General features: G+C 45.5%; 1 protein-coding gene across 1 annotated transcript in view; it reads left to right on the top strand.

Annotated features, from left to right (window-relative positions):
* ITGB5 (integrin subunit beta 5) overlaps positions 1-19,222 on the top strand; it is a 116,970-nt gene that overhangs the window by 75,140 nt on the left and 22,608 nt on the right. The window contains exon 10 of the mRNA XM_037837336.1: positions 10,023-10,452. Coding sequence (XP_037693264.1) covers positions 10,023-10,452 — 430 coding nt within the window. The remainder of the gene's footprint in view (positions 1-10,022; positions 10,453-19,222) is intronic.

Here is a 19,222-nt window from a genome sequence, read left to right as displayed (position 1 = left end):
GCTGCCAGAGGCAGACCATTAGATCCATTTTTAACTTTTCTTGCTATCATTTCATTGCTCAGAAAATAGAAAAAGCAATGACGGAAAGTTCTCTTTCAGCCTTAAAAGAATCTGATTAGAAACAGAGAAATTACAGAGCCCTTAAAGATAGATAACCATATTCTCTGGGTGTTCATAAGCACTAGCAATGGCCAAGATGGACATAAGCTGACTTATACCCTGGGCTCTAGGGAAATGGCTCAAGTATATTTGCATGGCTGGTTACAGTTGTTCCAGTTTGCTAATGCTGCTAGAATGCAAAATACCAGAAATGGATTAGCTTTTATAAAGGGGGTTTATTTGGTTACAAAGTTACAGTCTTAAGGCCATAAAGTGTCCAAGGTAAGGGGGTACCTTCACTGGAGGATGGCCAGTGGTGTCCTGAAAACTTCTGTTAGCTGGGAAGGCACGTGGCTGGCATCTGCTCCAGAGTTCTGGTTTCAAAATGGCTTTCCCCCAGGACATTTCCTCTCTAGGCTGCAGCGCCTCAAAAATGTCACTCTTAGTGGCTCTTGGGGCGTTTGTCCTCTCTTAGCTCCTCAGGAGCAAAAGTCTACTTTCAAAGGCCATCTCCAGAATGTCTCTGTAAGCTGAAGCTCCTCTCTCAGCTCCTGTGCGTTCTTCCAAGTGTCCCTCGTGGCTGTAGCAAGCTCTCTCCTGCTGTCTGAACTTATATAGTGCTCTGGTAAACTAATCAAGGCCCACGCTGAATGGGCAGGGCGACACCTCCATGGAAATTATCTAATCAGACTTATCACCTACAGTTGTGTGGGTCTGGGTCGCATCTCCAATCAAAGAATTACAATCTAATCAACACTAATAGGTCTGCCCAAACAAGATTGCATCAAAGATAATGGCGTTTAGGGGGACATAATACATTCAAACTGGCACAACAGTGGTCTTCTGGGGTTTGCCTCACATCTCATTATAGATCCTTTCCCACCTCCCCTTTTACAGTTGCTCTTTGTGCACTTTATGACACAAAGGCCTCTCACCTGTTCCAAATCTTACAATGGTGCCTTGCCCCACCAAGCAAAGAGACAATTCAAAACATGGTATCCATACTGAGAAAATAAAGAGCTCTAATAACTGGGTGACAAAACCTTTTCCAAGAATAGATTGTTTGCAGTTCTTTTGCTTTTAACAAACTTGAAAGAGGGCGTAATCAAGTTATCAGATAATAAATCATTAAATATTATTTTTGATGACAACTCACTGTTATTTATGATATTTAACTCAGAAGACATTCATAGAATAAGGTAACATTGCTGTTACAAAACTCCTTCCATTCTCATCTTCCTATTTATGTGAATAAGTTTGTTTGCAGTGCTTAAATTTAAAAAAATTTTAAAAAGGAATGAAATAGAGGCTGACTTCTATTTTCTTTAGCAGTAAGTAATTATTTTCCATATACATGAATTATTTAGCGGGGAGGGGAAGGAACCTCATATCATTAAGGGTAGCACTTCCAATAAAATTTTAATCTTTATTTTTAACAGTTGTCAAAAATTGGAATGTATTTAAGTTGTTTGATCAATTGTAACTATAACTAGATCCAGATATTTTTAAAAACACCAATGCCTTGTAGACACCGGTTTTAAGAAGACAGATATGAAAAATAGAAGGAAGCAAACATAACCAAAACACAAAACAAAACAAAACCACAGAAATGAATTCTGTAGTTCTATGAATGGAATGTTTGGTGCAGTGTGTCAAGAAAGCTCAAGAATGATGCATCAAAAACACCCAAACAAGGAGCCCTTTACTTGGAGAAAGAATTTAATGGAGTGGAGGAGAGAAAGGGGGATGACCTATCTAATGAGGATGCATAACACACACAAGCTCCCTGGGTTTCAGGATGGCTCTTGACAATTTCTAGTGACATCTTTAGAAATAAGACAAATAATGTGGATTGATGGCAGCACAGTTAGGCAGATCTGTAGCTGAGTAGGCAGGCTTCCCAAGAGAGTGCTGGTAACATCAACTGGAGAGAAGACTTGAGTGAAGTTCTAAATGTCTTTGCTCAGGTTTATAATTGGCTTGGGTTGAACTCACAGAAGACACAAAGCTGGCAAAAATAGCTTATTTTACATGACAGGAAAAAAACAAGATTAAAAAATTCAAAATTGAGTTAAGTTGAAATCTTCGGAATTAATGGCTTGTATTAATAGGTCAGAGAAACTTGCTTTGATAGTAGTTTCTAAGAAAATGTTCTGGCAGATTCTAATGGCTCAAAAGCTCAATGTGAATAAACAGGGTTGCTTGAAAGAAAAAATAACGAGGCTACATTAATTTGAATCTCCATTCCTTTTTTGTGTGGGTCAGACTGTGTCTGGAGTTCTGTGTTCAGTTCTTTTTTAACAGGAAGAGTCACAAGCAGCCGTGATGATGAGTTGTCTAGAAACCAGGGAAGGTCAAAGGGACTGGTGTTTGTGGGTAATAACATTATAAAGCTGGAACATTTTTTGGATTCAAGTAACAGAAGCCAATTGATGATGCCTTAAGCAAAAAAAGGAAACTTTTTATAAGAATATTGGGGTCCCTCATGGAACCCAAGATGGAAATACAGTTAGTTTCAGGAAGGACTGGAAACAAACTACACAATGAATACAGCGCTGTGCTCCACACTTAGTTCTAGAAACACACTGGAAAATGAATGTAGTGCGGCATTCTCCACTATGTCGATATGAGGAAGACATTGTCATCCGTGTTGACCCACGAGAAAACTGAGGCACAAAGAGTTTAATTAGTTGCCCAAAGTCACATTGCCAGGAGTAACAAAGTGAAAGTTCAAAGCCAGGTCTTTCCGGCTCTGAAGCCAGCACCCTTCACCACCCTTATCTGGCCTCTTGGTGCCCATCTTCTATTCTGCCATACCCATTTCAGGATAGAGTGTAATAATGAAGTACAGGAGCCTTCACAGAGGGAACAGAGTTTACTTAGCACCTTTATGCCCATGATCACATTCGGTTCACACAACCTGCAGCTGGGTGGTGAACGTGGCACTGCACTCATTGTGGAGGGGCAGTTTGTCTGAGGATGTAAGTGACCTGCCAAAGGTCGTTCAGCTAATGAGTGGGGGACTCACAGCTCAGACCAAGATCTTTGCATTCAAAACCCAGTTGTCTTCTCATTATTCATTATCTCCTTATTACGGAGGGAATATCACTAGTTACCATTTGTTAGGAACTTTAAATGCACCCAGTACTGTGGTAGGGACTTTGCTGATACTTCCATGCTTCTTACAGCAGCTTTGTATGGTAGTCTTTATTTCCCCACGTGTGAAAAAAACCGAGACTCAAAGAGGGGCTGAGCAACTTGCCAAAATTCCCTCTTCTAGTGGGCCGCAACACCAGGACTCAAATCTGGGACTGTGCCAAAGTCTGTGTTCTCCCCCTTATATCTCATGCACTTTGGAGCTAAAGCTTCAAAAAAAGTGCAAGATTCACTTATGTGTGAACACTCTAGTGCATAGATTTTGTTTTTTTGTTTTTTTCCCCAGGATGCCTTAGAAAAATGGGGAGACTGTTCAGAAAACAGAAAAGGGATTTGAAATGGCAGTTTTTCAACAAGTGAGAAGTCTGATATATCAGTATGATTTTTAAAGCATTTGAAGCAATATTAGAGAGTAATGGTGCTTCTCCCCACACTGACCGCCTTTCACGAACCTTCTATAGGATACAAGCCGAGGGCTGACTGACGAGCCAGGCCTCCTGAGCTGGACTCTCTGTTCCTTCTCAGTGTTCCAGGGTTGTGGTCTCCTGTCCCAGGGGCCACGGTCACATGGGCCCCGTCTCTACTGCAAGGCTGTGGGGCTTTTTCTCTCTGGACAAAGACAGGCTGGCACAGAGCAGCTGCCACTCTGTGTCCCAGAGCTGGACATTATGCTGCTTGCCAGGCCCTGCCAGGCCACGAGAGGTGCACTCCCTGCAGGGCCCTGGAGACCATGTGGGGCAGACCAGCTATTTGATTTGTCCAGTGCAAAACAAAAATGCAGGGCCCTTGTTAAAAAATTATTAAGGATTCAAGACGGCAACAGCAGAAGTCACACACCTCTGAAGCCAGCCCTGGTGTGGGGGTACTGGGGGGCTTTCCATCACCCCCTTTTTGCTGAGAGGGTTCTGTCAATTCCTCTGATCCCTGAGACAGAAGGGGTGTACTTTCAGCTGGGACCAATCTGATTTTCTTAACCGTGGGTCAGGAAGGCGAACTTTTTCTCTCCTCTCAGGCTGAACTATCTTTTCTCCAAAGAGTTTACAGATGGACTTGGGCTTGCTACTGAGTATGTGGGCATTTTCCTCTTGACATTTGGCCCCAGGACAGATATTTTGGAAGTTTGCATAGCTCTGCTGAAATCCAGTCATGTTCAATAAATGTTCACATGCCTCAAACTGCACTTATTCAGGATATGAAGAAGGCAACTCATGAACTCAGAGCCTAATGGAGGAAATGAACATACAAACAAGCCAACTCCATAGAGTATGATGAGTACCATAAAGAAAAGTGGACATGGTGCTATGGGAGCCCCCAGGAAGAAGGGCCTGGAAGCGCAGAAGGGCTGCTGTTTGAGCGGAGATGCAGAGGATGCATAGCAGCTTTCCAGACATAGAACTGGAAGGTGGGGTGGTCTCAGCAGTGGCAACAGCATGTGCAAAGCAGCAAGTTAAGTTTGCCAGGGTGTCAAGAGTCTCACCCTTTATCAAGTAGAAAGCTGCTGAGGGTGATGACAAAATAGGAGAGAGGAGTGGGTTGGGGGCCATGGAGAGAGGGGCTGGAGCTCAGGCAGACTCGGGCCACGCTGGTAGAAATGTGTGCCAAGTGAAGGGGCTGGCTATTATTTGGCAGGTGGGCTCCATTCTTTGGTGCCACCAGTTGGGAGGATTGTGGACAAGTCTTATAGAGCAGAGCTGAAGGGCCTGGGGACTTACTTGGATAATAGGGATTAGGAAAGATAAGATGTAAGTGTATAAGTGTCATCAGGTATCTCAGGGTCTGGCATATGGAAGAGGACGTGTGTGGGAACAGCCTTGGGAGAGATGGGTTAAAGTCACCATTGGGCAGCTCTCTCCTCACCAGAATTAAAGCTTCCTGCAGAATGATGGAGGTGCAGGAGACTCTGCTATCACTTTCAACTTCAGAGGCTGCACTTCTCAGACTTGATCGTGTGTTTTCTGGGTTAACAGATCTGCTAGGCAAGAAGACAGGAAAGGTGACAAGGGATAAGGGACAAGAATGTCTTCAAAGAGAAAAATTCTTTAAATAAAACCTTGAAGTCCTCAAATTCCATAATATTTGCTTCTCCAGTGATTTGAGTCTTTTTCCTAGTTTTTCCTCCTCTAGTCCTGACACCAACAAGTGCTGACTGAATGGGCCTGGCGGCTGGGAGTCAGTTTTCTCATTAACTGGTTTTGACAAATCAGTATGCAAGTGGCGGGCTGTGCAGCCAGCTCTAATCCCCAGGACAAAGGGCTTCCCATGCATCTCCCCAATCCTCTCTGCTCTTTTGGGGCTTTGTACCCTGTACGCATCCCCGGGGCTTTGCTTCATTGAGATCCAAGTGGACTTGGCATTTGCATAACTCTGGGTTTGGTGGGTTTGGGGTGGGGGCTGGGACACCCTTTTGAAAGGGTGGATCAGGCCAGCAGCTCTGTTGGGAAACCAGAAGCATCACAATGAGGTGTAAGGAACAAGACCACTTAAGAGTGGAGACTGGGAGAATGATTATCTTGGGGACCTTCCTCTGGAGTCTTGGAGTGGGAGAATGGAACATCTCCAGAAACTGGGGTGTCTTCAACATCAATTGGAGTCCCCAGTAATCAGCGGAGAGAAGCGAGGAGGCCTCGTTCCAGCCTCACCCGAGCCTCTCGGGATTCTTTTCTGATCTGATAGAGACTGATAGGGAGAGTGGACTCTGAAAGGAGAGTAGGACAGATTTACTTCCAGTTCCACAAGTGCTTTTTATAGCCCTCCTGTGTCCAGCAGGACCTGAGATCCAGGGACTGAAATAGACAGAAGCCTTTCTCCGGATATCAGGAGGCAGACTGCATGCCAGGCTGCACGGGGTCACACAGATAGGATCTTAATTAGACCCAAAGCCTTTGGCTGAGGAAGGACACTGGGGCCTGCTTTAAAGCCAGTTCCTCCTTGCTTTCCCAGCCAGCCAGCCAGTGCATGAATGTATCTAAATTCTGGGTGAGCAGGATGTCAGCACTGATCCACTTCCTTGGGGGAAAACTTCAGCAAGACTTGGGAGATATTAATTCTCTCTTTTGTTACTTTATTCCCTCACTCAGGCAGATTTCCCTGGGAGAAGGTTATGTTCACACATGGACACTCCCCACAGTCTTTGAAGAATTAAATGCCTTTGGTTGTTGGTTTTGATTATTCCTTTGTAGTTTATTCTTTTTCTGCTCCACAGATGCCTTTCTGGGGCAAAGGCTTTTTGTTTAACAAGTGCAGCAAAGTTATAGCCTTAGGAAGGAGTGCCTCCAAGCAAGCCACTGCTCCTCTGTGAGCCTCAGAAGAAGGGGTAACATTTGCCCACCAAGGCTTCATCCCCCCTGCATTCTATGACAGTCCCATGGATGGCTTTGGTCAGGCTCAGTTCCGCCCCTTTCCCATCTGAAGGCTCAGATCAGTCCAAGCCCAAGGCAGGAAGAATTTGAGAAGCCCTTGGCCACCACTTTGGGGGACCCTGCAATGCAGCACATTCCCCTGGACTCAGATGTGAATACTTAGTCCACACTTCTGGGATATGATGTCCAGAGGAGAGCACGGGTATAGCCCGATCCCTCACAGAAATGCCCAGGACGGTGCCTGGGTAGACACTCAGCAATTGCTAACGATTAGTGTTGCTATTAAGCATGTGTCGGTGCCCCTGGGTGGATCCCATCTTGTTCCCTTACCTCAAGAGCCCTCCCTGCATCTCAGGACCTTTGGAACTTAGTCCTGAACTTGCTTTTTACCAATCTCTCCCCTCTGCCTCCTCTCACCCCCACACAAAAAATAAGGTGGGGTGGGGGGTAGTCCCCTTCATTTAGTGGAGCTAGTGGAAACTGTCTGCCAGCTGCCTTGGTTCTCACCAAGTCCTCTGACCTGGGCTTCTGGGTCACTGTCCTCAGCTCACCTGTCCAAAAGCAACCCCTGCTAAGCCCCCTCACCACTAATGCCAGCTCCTGGGCATCTGTTGTTAGGTGCTCTGGAACTGTGGCTTGCTGCCAAGCAGGGCTTTCTCCAGGATTTAGAGAGATGGGTCTACCCTCCTGCTCAGTCTCACACACCCTACCCCCACCCCTGGAAGTGTCCCTCGATGTGACAGAATCTGAGGAGAGAGCTTTTAGAATTATCAAAGATCCCAAAGTGGTAGCGATCTGTGTGTTTCAAAAATATATTTTTAGTGTTCTTGAAATATATATATATTATTACCTTAAGAGTGCCCAATAAAGCCAGTTATTTATTGATAACTAAAAATTCATCAGCTTTATTCCAACCCCCAAAATAGGAGTAAGAACATTAATAGAGGTATTTGCTGGTCGGGCCCAAGGTGTCAACAACAAAAAGTGGGCGGCAGCTGGGCAGGGGCATGGAGGAGCACAGGCCCTGGGCACCTGGCCACTGCCCCGCTGGCCAGCACTTGTCTTTTAAACCGAACTTGAACATGCACATGCCCATCCCCTTCCTCAGCGCTGCTGGAAGTGTCTGCTCTCTTACCCACATGGGAGCTTCCTCACGGTACCACCAGCTGCTGAGTGAATATGGGCCACCATCCCTTAGCTGCACCCAGGGAATTGGGAACAGCCAGGTACTCCAAAGTTGAGCTGCTGACTGTCATGGAAGAGTTGGGGAAAGAGATCAGACTGACCCACACAGGGTGCAAGGGTGCAGGGGAGACAGACTAAAACCGGTTCAGGGGTGCTTGGCGGAAACAGAACTGAAAACCAGATCCTAGCTGCCTTGTTAGCTTTGAAGGCTTTCCATCTTATTTCAAGATAAGAAGTTACTGTTCTCTCCCCCGTTCAGATGCAACTCTTGTTTTCAAAATGTTAACAGTTTGGGTTTCTTTCTTTTTGTTTCTCTCCCATGGTTCACTAGGTTCTGAACCTAGACTTTAAGACTGAGAAAAGATTTTGCAGTTGATAAAGATTTGTGTTTTACGTAATTAGGAAGTACCCTGGGTTTGTTTTTTTTTCCCCCTTAAGCATTGATAAAAAAATAAAATACATGGAAAAGTTACCTCCCTTATATCAAACTGTAGTTTGCCTCCCAAGATACCAGTATCTCACTTTAATCTTCCCTCTTGAATGCATTTATGTTACCTAAACTATTCTTTGTTCCTTTTCATAAGCTAATACAACTCAAAGAATTCTGTTTTTAGTAAATACTGACAGCAGGCTTCTCCTTTACTTAGCCCAACCCAGTTTGGCATACAATGTAGATTCTGCTTAATATAACTCTCTTTTGCTTAAGCATTGGCCTGACTGTTAGTGCTTTGAAGCCAGTTAAAAAGTGCACAAGTTGAAAATACTGAATAAAGAGCAACCTATTATACCTAACAAGGACCCTTACAATTTTTATAGTGAGACTATAAAATGTATGTAGATTTCGGTTCTCCGTTTCCTGTAAGTTGATCAAAATGAATGGAAAAAAATGACCAAAACTGTTTGCATCTTTGTATTTATTACTTGATTCATTAACAAAAAGAGACAGAAAAAAGACAATAATAGCTAAAAAGTGGTTCTTAACCCAGACTGCGCTTCAGAATGACCTGAAGAGCTTTTTGAAAAACAAAAACATCTGGGCCCAGACGCCGTGAGTCAGTTTCTGGAGGGGGCCCAGCCTCCGCCTGTTCGGGGCGCGCCACCGCTGGGGGAGAAGTGCTTCATGGTGGCCGAGCCACCCGGCTGTGGAGTTCCACAAAATTCACAGCGCCCTGCTCTCAGGGCAGGGCTGGCTAATTCGAACCTCACGTGGTTCTTTTTCTCGGGGTGGTGAAGAGGAGAGGGCAGGGGCCTCAGGCCTTGCTTCCGAGGAAAACAAAACCGCGCACACCCTCGGGCGGCATCCGCGCGGGCAGCTCACCGGCGGCTCGCCTGCCCCGCCCTCTGCCGCCCCGGCGACGTCACCGCGCTTCCTGTTTCCACAGCAACCGCGAGACGCTCCGGAGTTAGAAACACTTCCTTTCATATCTGGTTTGTTTAAAAAGGAAGCGTCTGTCCCCATGCGTGGTGTGTTTCATCGGAGGATGACTCCTCTTTGACACCCCAGGGTCGTGTGCTGACTGTGGAGGACGCAGCTGGGAACGCTCACAGAGGAGAAATGGGGGCCCAGGGAGGCTCGGTGTGCCTGTGAAGAGCGAGGCCGGCTGGAAGGGACCTCAGGAGTCATCTCCTCCCTCCTCCACGGGAAAGGGAGCCTCTGTGCAGAGGGGCGGGCGGTTGGCCAGGGTCTGTGGAACCCTTCCACGGTGCGCGCCCACCACCCCAGTGCTCGGGAGGTCGGGAGGGCCGCTGTACCCGTGCCACCAGCACAGTGCTGCACAGAAGCGCCCAGGAAATACTTGTGGAATGAGTGGCATTTAAAATAGGGAGAGGGTGGTATACGACAGAGGAAGAGAATAGGATAGAAGTGAGAAGAAAGGTGGGGAAGAACTGTGTACATTTGACTGAATCCTTTCTCTCTCCTCGGCGACCCATTTCCTCAGTGCTGTGAGGATTAAGAGAGATAATGAACGTTAAGGAACCAAGCACCATGCGAATCAAATGTCAACACACCTGAACATTCTCTTCCCTCAAACCTGAGGGAGCTTGCTGATTCTGAAGTCTCGTCCTGCTTGAGCCCCTGAAGTGGCTCCAGCTGGATTTAGCAGCAGCTGTTCATCCGGGTATCACCCATTGAGACCCTCGAGTGATTTGGGGGGAGGGGTGCAATGCGATACCCAAGAGGCCTTACTGTACCATGATATCCCCTCTCTTCCTTCTTCCCAGGTGTCCTTCGAGGTGTCGGCGGAGGCCCGGAGCTGCCCCGGTAGAGACAGGGAGCACGTGTTCGCCCTGCGGCCGGTGGGCTTCCGGGACAGCCTGGAGGTGGGCGTCTCCTACCAGTGCTCTTGTGGCTGCAGCGCCGCGGTCGAACAGGACAGTGCCAGATGCAGCGGGAATGGGACTTACGTCTGTGGCCTGTGTGAATGCAACCCCGGCTCCCTGGGCACCAGGTGCGAGTGCCAGGAAGGGGAGAACCAGAGTGGGTACCAGAACCTGTGCCTGGAGGCGGAGGGCAAGCCCCTATGCAGTGGGCGGGGCGAATGCAACTGCAACCAGTGCTCCTGCTTCGAGAGTGAGTTCGGGAAGATCTACGGGCCTTTCTGCGAGTGCGACAACTTCTCGTGTGCCAGGAACAAGGGGGTCCTCTGCTCAGGTAGGTGCCCCCAGAAAGCACGTTTGCTCTGAGCCAGTCACAGGCCCAGATCCCATGAGGACATTCCCCCGCAAAGGCTTGCATTTTGCCCGTCCTCCCGCTACCTTCTCTCTCACCCTGGGAGTGTCACGAACTCAGGGTGATGGTGGAACGTGTCCCAGCCCCAGCTGGAGAGAAGCCTTGCCTACCACCAAGCATGGGGGTGGGGACCAGCATGTCAAATACACAGGCAGGAGAAGGCACTGCTATATAGCATGGATGTTCAGAGTTGGAGGGTCTGCTCTTAGGTCATCTAGGCTTACTGCCCAATCAGTGCAGGGATTTCCTGTGCTGCACTCCAGGCAGGTAGATGTTCAGCATCTCCTTGATCACCTGCTAGGATAGGGAGCTCCCCAGGCCTGGAACTGGCTATCTCCTTATTAGGTATTGCATTTGTTTTCTACTGTGACCATAACAAATTATCACAAACTTTGTGGGTTAAAACAATACAAATGCGTTCTATTATAGTTCTGGAGGTCAGAAGTGCAAAATTTGTCCAATTTGGCTAAAATCAAGACATCAGCAGGGCTGCATTCCTTCTGGAAGATCTAGGCCAAGTTTTTACTGTGTTGTGTTTGAGGACTTGATTTTTTGAATCTAAGTACAGGACTTCTCATTGATTGCAGCTGAATTACAAGCTGGCAGTTCCCATTCTGGAGTTGCATTCTGATGAGATACTTTAAAATCATGTCTCAAAAGGGCCATTCGGTCCAATGCCATACCATCTGCAAATACAGGAGGCAGAACTATTTTAGGCAGTAATGTGGTTTCTTCTACAAATTGTGTATTCTGTGTCTCTAGAGTTCCCTCTTTGAGAATGGTCATCAAACTGGGAAGTGGTAATTTGAAGGGAACTTAGAGTTCAGCTGGGAAGATAAAGCGCATGCATGTGAAGCAGATTGGGTACAAAGAAATAATATGCTCCTGTATGAAGAGTAACATTCCCTACATGGAAATCAGAGTGCTGAGGTTTGCACAGAGGTGGTTTAGCAAATGAGGCTTCCTGGGGCAGACCACACGTGGGACAAGTATGAACACACCCAGGGGTGCAGTGGGATCAAAATGTTCCAAGTTGGAATTGCTCCGTAAGTGCAGGGCATGTGGATGTCACAGAAGAGTAAACTAGGTGGAAGAGTTGGGACTTGATGTGTTAAACATGCAACCAACATGAACTTCTCAGTGGAAGGGTTGATAGGGTGATATTAACTGGATCATTCTCTGTGGGTTAGAGGCAGGCAGACCTGGGTCTCAATCCATTACAGCACATGCTGGTTGTATGACTGTAGGTATGTAGATGCTGTGAGGGAATTAGAGAATGCAAGTAAAGACTTAGCACATTTCCTGGCACACAAGGAGAACTCACTCAGCACTGACTCCTGTCTGAGCACCACAGATTACTGGGGAGTGGCCGCTGGGTCCCAGTGTGCACAAGGGGCCAGCCTGACCCCTGTAAATTGGCGGGCTTCACCTAAGGAATTCAGCTCATGGACTGGCGTTTCCATTCCTTTTAGTAGCTACAATAAGAGCTCCAAGAAAATTGACAGTGTCTGTAATAGACTTTAGCAGTAATTGTTTTTTTTGGTAAGAGATACTAGAACATGTTATCAAAGAACGGGCCCTCCTTTCCCCTCAGTAGCCAGAAATAATCCTCTGATACATTCCCCTCCCCTGAGAAGGCTGCTTGTGTCCATGTTGCTTTGGGAGCAAGGTCTTCCAAGCCAGACCAACATGTGAAAATCCCATCTCCACTATTTGTCAGCCTACGATCTCAGTTGCCTTGGACTTTCGTTTTCCTTTCTCTAACAATGGACCAAGAACCTTTTTTCCTGCGTTATTCTGAGGATTGAGGGAGATGACATAGGTAAAGGACCTGCTTGCCACAGAACAGGGCCCAAGGCGTGGTAAGGCCCTTCCCTCTGTGGTCCCCTCTTCCTCTCCAAGATGTTTCCCTGAATATGGCATAGAGCCCGGGAGGCACAGGGCAGAGTGGCAGATGAGGTGTGAGTGGCCCTCTGTAGGGAAAACTTGTTTGTCATTTTGGAAACATGAATATTCTGTAGCTGAGCGAACATGGTCATTTTTTTGTTGAACCATCAGAACCCACAGTTCTTCTGAGTTAATCTTGCATTTCAGAATTCTGCCAGAAACTGTGTCCAAAAGCCCGCGGGTGCTTTTTATTTTGCTTACTCCTCCATCTCCTTGCAATCCTGTGGCATTGGGAGACTCTTGTGTGTCACGGGATACAGGAAAACCGAGGTTTGCCAAGTCCCTGAAGCTCCCAGATGAGTGATGCTTCAAGTCACTAACTTCCCTGGGATTGCTGAGATGGGATGTCTTGTTTTCTCCCCACTGGAAAAGCAATACATGTTCATTAAAGAAAATTTGAAAAGCACAAGGAAGCCGATGGATGTGTGTTCAGTTTCACTGGTTGGCTGTCTCCTTCTTGGTGGCTATGATTAATTTGGACCATCTGGCAAGCCGGGCTGGGAACCCTTTCCCTCTTCTGTTTGCTCACACTGAGCTGTGTGCTCAGTGAAGAGAATGACCTTCTCAGGTAGCTGGAGGATTATTCCTAGGTCTAGAATATTTTGAAAGGTAGGAAAAAATAAAGTAAATCATCCATAATCCCATAACTCAAATTTTAACAGGTTAGTGTATTTCCTTCCAAGTCTTTTTGAAGTTTGTGAGAGTATGTTTGTAAATTTTTTATTTTGCTCTTTTCATGCGATATATTCTCAAATCCTCAGAAGCACTTGAGGTTGAATTACTTGAATAAATAATTCACTGGAACAGTGGTTCCTTGAACACTGTTGTCACAGCCAGCCCTTCGTTGTCTCAGACCTGGCAGCCTGTTCCGGAGGCAGCTGTGGAACAGATGGGCGAGGAGGTTCAGCCCCAAGTTCCTTGCCGCCCATGGTCAGCTTGGGGCTCCTGCTCTGGAATTGTGTGGTGAGTTTTGAGCTCCTGGGTTGCTGTTCCATTTGGGGTTTCTGAGGGAGAGAAGCCTATTTCCCAACAACGACTCTGATCTCGAAGTTGTTGACTCAGTGACTTACAAGTAGCTGACTTCAGCATTTTCTCAGTTTCTCTCACTCCTTTCCCCTGTAGCCTCTACCCAGAGAAAGGGACCTTGTGGTTTTGGTCTGTTTTCAGAGCAAGAAGAGGGCAGAAGGGTGGGTTTGAATAAGGGGCCAAGGCAGAAACAGGGCCAAAATCAATGGGGACACTGGAGAAACTCTTTCTTCTTCTCCCTGGTCTTGCCGTCTTTTATAAGGACTTATAGCCCTTGCCTCTTGCCCAAAAGACAGGGCTGAGGGGGAAATGCAGGAGTTGGAGCTGTTTCACAGGTTTGTAATATATTATATTTCATAAAAATTAATAATGAAGCAAATCAGACCAAGGTCTGAAAGCAGTTGAACAACTTTGTGACATTTCTTTTGTGACACATTGTCATGGGAATTTGTGTGCTGTCAGGGCCATTGTCTCTCCCCCTGGTTGCTAGAAGCAACACAACTCAGGAAACTGTTCTGTCCACAGCCTGTTCTGTGTGTGCAGAGGGGGCCTCATGGAGCCAGTATGAGGGTTTCCATTCTTTTGAGTCTCATAAGATTTTGACCCTTCTGAGTTCTACTAATAGAATATGGGAAGTAGGACATGGTCTGCTTGGTTGTTTGTAGTGTAATGAAAGATTCTTGCTCAAACGTTAGTTCCCAAACAGTGCATTTCCTGGGATTTGAGTTACTTCACTGTAGTAAACTGTTGAAATCAGTTTCAGCCCTGATGCTTTCATCAGTCAATGTACTTAAAAATGACTGTACTGGGGTACATTGAATTATGGGCTAATGGTCAATCTACTTCTTGGGTTTCATATATTGAGAAAATTTAAATCAAATAATTATAGAACTTTGAAAAGTACTCTTGATCTCATGACTGTGAGAACCCAAAAATAGATCTAAAATTAGGCTGTTTGGCAACTTTCTCCAGACAGACATAAATATATATATATATGTATTTAATATTTTTAAGCCTTCATTATGGGGCTAACCAATAGAGGTCAAGGGGCATCTGCAGTTCTCCCCCAAATATAAAAATAATGGAGAGTGACACTAATGGCCTAGGGGGCCAGAGCGAGAGTCTTTGCACAGGTTCTTGGTCTGGGCTGACAGTTCCCTGGAGGCTTATCCAAGTGCTGCTAAATCTCTCCTGGTGAAGGTGCCCCTGATATTAAGGCCTAGTTCTAGCGTCTTGATTCTTGCCAAATGAATCACTTCCCATGATAGTGAACTATCAAACTGGTTATCCAGGTATATTTTAGAAAGTACTTCTTACTGCATTTATATTGTTTTGCTTTCAGAAATGTAATTTTCACACCCAGAATCAGTAGCTGGTAGTCATTCTTGGGGCTGTGATCACAGCTGTACCTTCTTCTGTCACTGCATTACAAGTTGCAGATTTCTTACGTCACTTGTTGCAGGACCATTTTGAATGTGGCTTCCATGACCAGGGTCTCCAAAGTACCTTTTGAATGACTCAAGATTTAACATATTTAATTTCCCAGGAAAGGGACTTCTTAGTGAGAATGACTTCACTGTGTGCCCCACATGGGAAAAGCCTAGAAAAATCTTCAGATTTTTTCATATATATTAATTTCTGCTTGGTTTATTGATGGTTACCCAGATATTATTTGAAAATACAGAGATGCAAAATATATACATCTTCTGGAATAAGGGCTCTGCTCCCCCAGGCGAGGCTCAGGGACCTGTGTAGTGGTTTCCCTCATCTGATTGTATATAAATCCTAATTATTTACATGGCAGTAGAGGGCCAGGAGAGTCCTGTTACAGTTTGGAGTACTCCATGTATGGGGGCTCTGAAAACAGATTTTCTTACAAGATTCTTCAATAACTATAATTATAAGGAATGATGTGCCCATAATTGGTTGTCCAACACGAGATTATCCTCCTTGTCCAGAGACATTGCAACAGCCTTTTGAAGTGTTCTCGTATAATGGGAGGAAAATGTCTTTGATGTGAGACAAACCTAGATTCTAAACTTGGCACTGCCCTTTCTATCTCTGTGACTTTGGGCTCATCACCTAACCTCTCTGAACCCCACTTCTCTTATCTCTTGGATAGGGAGAGCCAGACCTACTGCAGAGGGTTTCTGTGAGGATCAAAATGACAATGTCTGTAAAGCTCCTAGCATAGTGCCTCACCACCAGGGGTGTTGAATAAATGTTACTATCTGGCCTCCCCTTCCTGGAGGAACATTTTCCTTCATGGAGATAATTCATCAAAACAGATTGATTTCAGGAAGTTCTCAACAGGGATCCCAAGGTCAGAAATGCTCTAAGAATTCCCTCTGTATCCAGCCATTGCCCAAGTTCACTTGAAAGGCAAAAAGGTACCAAAGCTTAAGGCTTGATCATACCAATGAACAATGTGTTCTTCAGATTAATCCCATGAACCAAGTGAACTGGGCTGGTTGCAGCCAGGCTCTTACTGTTTGTGGTTGGAGAAAGTTCTTTGGAAAAAACCAGGGTTTATGTCTCTGATCTTAGACAACACAGCTTGAGAAATGGAAACAACAATCTCTCACTGAGGGTCATTTATTTTAGATAGGTTGCTACTTTCATTCATTCAACAAGAGTTTGTTGAGCACTTATCATATGCCAAGTGTTTGCACTGGGCACCAGGAACATAGAGTTGGAGTTGCTCACAGCCTTGAGTTAATTTCCAAATTTTTGTTGCCCCTGGAATTTTCCATTTCTTCTCTGAAACATTTTGGGATTGAGAAATGAGGACATGAGTCATCTTGAACCTCTTCCTTCACTAATGAGACTTATTTGGCATCTTGAAAGACAAGAAACAGAATATGAGAAGCCATTTTGAGAACCTGCTCCATTCCATGCTTCAAGCTTAGCTCTGGGAATGAATTTTTTGCACTGGTCTTGCTTATTGCTAGACCCTATTTCCAGGAACATTTTTAAGCAACAATTCATACTGATTCTGAAGAAAGGAATAATTTAAGTATTGGATCCATTTCGTTCTTTCTGTAGAAAGAGAAAGGAACCCTGTGGTGAGGATTCGGTGCCTGCTTTTGAACTCCAGGTCTGATTCTTAAGGTCATGAACTTGGTTTGTGAAGGAAATGATGAACTTTAAAAAGCAAAGGAAAATTTTAAGAAAACTATGAGAATGCCAAAGGTAGATCTTCGTCATGTAGGTTTGGGAGTATTAGCTTTTTGATAGTGTGTAATAACATGTTGGAAAATTTTCCATTCTTAGATAAATTGAAAACTATGAGAGACCTCTGGTGGCTGAAATCATTATTCTCAAGGTTCTTTTGGTTCCATTTCTGGGGTGTTGAGCTGGCAGTCTGTGTTTGGTCTTGATTTTGGACACTGAGATGTAGTTGGTGGCTCATTGTCTCTGGCAAGGTGGGGCAGTATTGGATGGAGCCCTGTTTTCCTTTGTGGTGAGTGTCCGTGACTCTCAGAGCACTGACCTAAGAACTCCACCCAGATCCAAATGTTCCCTTGTGTCTGGAGGATGCTGTGAGTGAGTGTGACCTGCTGGAAGTTGTGCTTCCTTTTTCCAGAGCATCTTCCTGAGCCCTGACCACTGCTCCTGACCCAGAGCAGAGAGCCTCCTGCCACCCCAGCCCACAGCTGTACCCCAAAGTCTTTTTCAAGTGAGCCCAACTGTCCTTAAGCTAAAGGAATAGACTTCCAGGCTGGAATATTATTTGACATCACAAAGTGGTCCTCTGACATTTGGCAAATGTAATAATGCAAGAAAAATCCTATTTTTAATGCCCCTTTTTCTATATTGAGATGACTTCCTTGGAAACAAACAGGCTAATTTGTTACTATTTCATGCTCACAGTCTAAGTAGATGGTTATTTGTATCTCATGCCTTTCCTAACAGTACAAGTCACATACAGTGGATCAGCTGTGTGTAACTTGCTTTGACCTTTTAGGAAAACTGAGGCCTAGAACCTGGAGTCAGACTCCTTGTAATCCTTTATCATGGATTCAAACCTGGAGGACTTGGTAGTGCCTTTTGCAAGTAAATGGTGATTTTATTTCTCCCTAATTTTACTTATTTTGATCAGGTTGAGACCCCTCCCAAATCTCTTGAGATACCAGTTCAGCCCTCTCTGCTACCAACCAAGCACTTGGCCCACATTTTTCAGGTCTTAACCTAAGTTAGTGCTCTTTATCTTGGTCAAAATTTTAGGAAACATTTAGTCTCTGTTTTCCCAAGCAAGTTGCTCTAGTTCGATACAGCAGATCAGGCCTGAAGGATGCATGTGGACCAGGTGACGAGTTGGAGGTCAGTGATTTCATGACCATTATTTGAAGAGAGACACAAATTGTTCCTCTCAGTATTCAGTGGGTGTGTGACTGTTATTAGTGATTTTGCTGAATCCACTCTCCTTAAATGAACCTTTGTTAGCGTGATCTCCTTTAGTTGTTGTTATTACTATACCAGGAGATTGATGCTGCCGTCACTGATCCTACCCTTGTGAGAGAGGCTGAGGCTGAGAGTGACGTGGGGGTCATGCTCCCCACTTGTGGCTGGCCCAGAGTAAAGCCCGAGTAAAGCCTCCGCCCCTAATCCTTGAGGACCACTCTTCTGTGGTGGCTGCTTCCCTGCCACCTTGTGGCTTGGCTGCCAGATTCATTGTGGCCCACACGTGACATTCCAAACCAACTCCGATCTCCGAGACTGCCTCACCTGTCTTTGAACAGCAGCCAATGTGATTTGGAATAGGCGACTGTTAACCAACCACAGCAACACAACAGCTTTCGAGGTTGAAAATAGTAACCCTCTCATCCTGTTGCAGTGACCAAAGAGGGTGTGGATTTGCTTCTGTCCAGATGTGGTTGGCATTTCCCCCAGAAGTGCCTGTCAGGTGGGTGGGGTGGATTGAGCCAGACTCAAGGCATTGACCTGAGGGAGCTACTTCTTTGGCCACAAGCCTTCTAGTTTTCTGAGTCAGCACTCTCAGGGTTTGTCTCACTCAGGTGTTTTCAGACTTCTGTGAAACTGGAAAAGTGAGTTCATGAAAGAACATGGGATTTTCCAATCTTCCCCTCATTGCTTTAATCTCTAATTCATGGCTGGTAGATAAGGTCCAGTTACCATGCCCTTTCCCTGCTGCCTTCAGATGCTAAGACCAGAAAGGAAAAGATATCCTTTGAGAGAGCTTTATTGCTGTATCAGTCAGGGTTCTCCAGAGAAATAGAACCAAGAGGATGTGTGTGTGTGAGGGGGGTGGGGGGTGGATTAAGAGATGTATTTTTAAGAATTTGCTCATGCAGTTGTAGAGGCTGGCACGTCTGAAATCTGTAGGGCAGGCTGACAGGCTGGAGACTCAGACAGGAGTCTGTGTTGTAGCTTTAAGACTGAATTTTTTTCTTGTTCAGGAAACCTCATTTTTCATTCCTAAGGTCTTCCATTGATTGGATGAGGCCCTCCCACATTATTGAGAATAATCTCTTCTTTACTTAAAGCTAAGTGATTGTATAAGTTAATCACATCTACAGAATACCTTCACAGCCACATCAAGTGTGGTGTTTGACCACACAGCTGGGCACCATAGCCTAGCCAAGTTAGCACATAAAATTGACTGTCATAATTGCCTTTGACAGCTTTCTAGCCAGTGCTGTCATCTCAAAGAGTAATGTTGAGGTTTAGAGAGGCTTGGCTTAAAGCTTCACCTTAT

The sequence above is a fragment of the Choloepus didactylus genome, chromosome 1 (assembly GCF_015220235.1).
Source record: "Choloepus didactylus isolate mChoDid1 chromosome 1, mChoDid1.pri, whole genome shotgun sequence".
Classification (NCBI taxonomy): Eukaryota; Metazoa; Chordata; class Mammalia; order Pilosa; family Megalonychidae; genus Choloepus; species Choloepus didactylus.
Note: the sequence above shows the minus strand (reverse complement) of the source record. Positions and strands in the feature narration are given on the sequence as shown.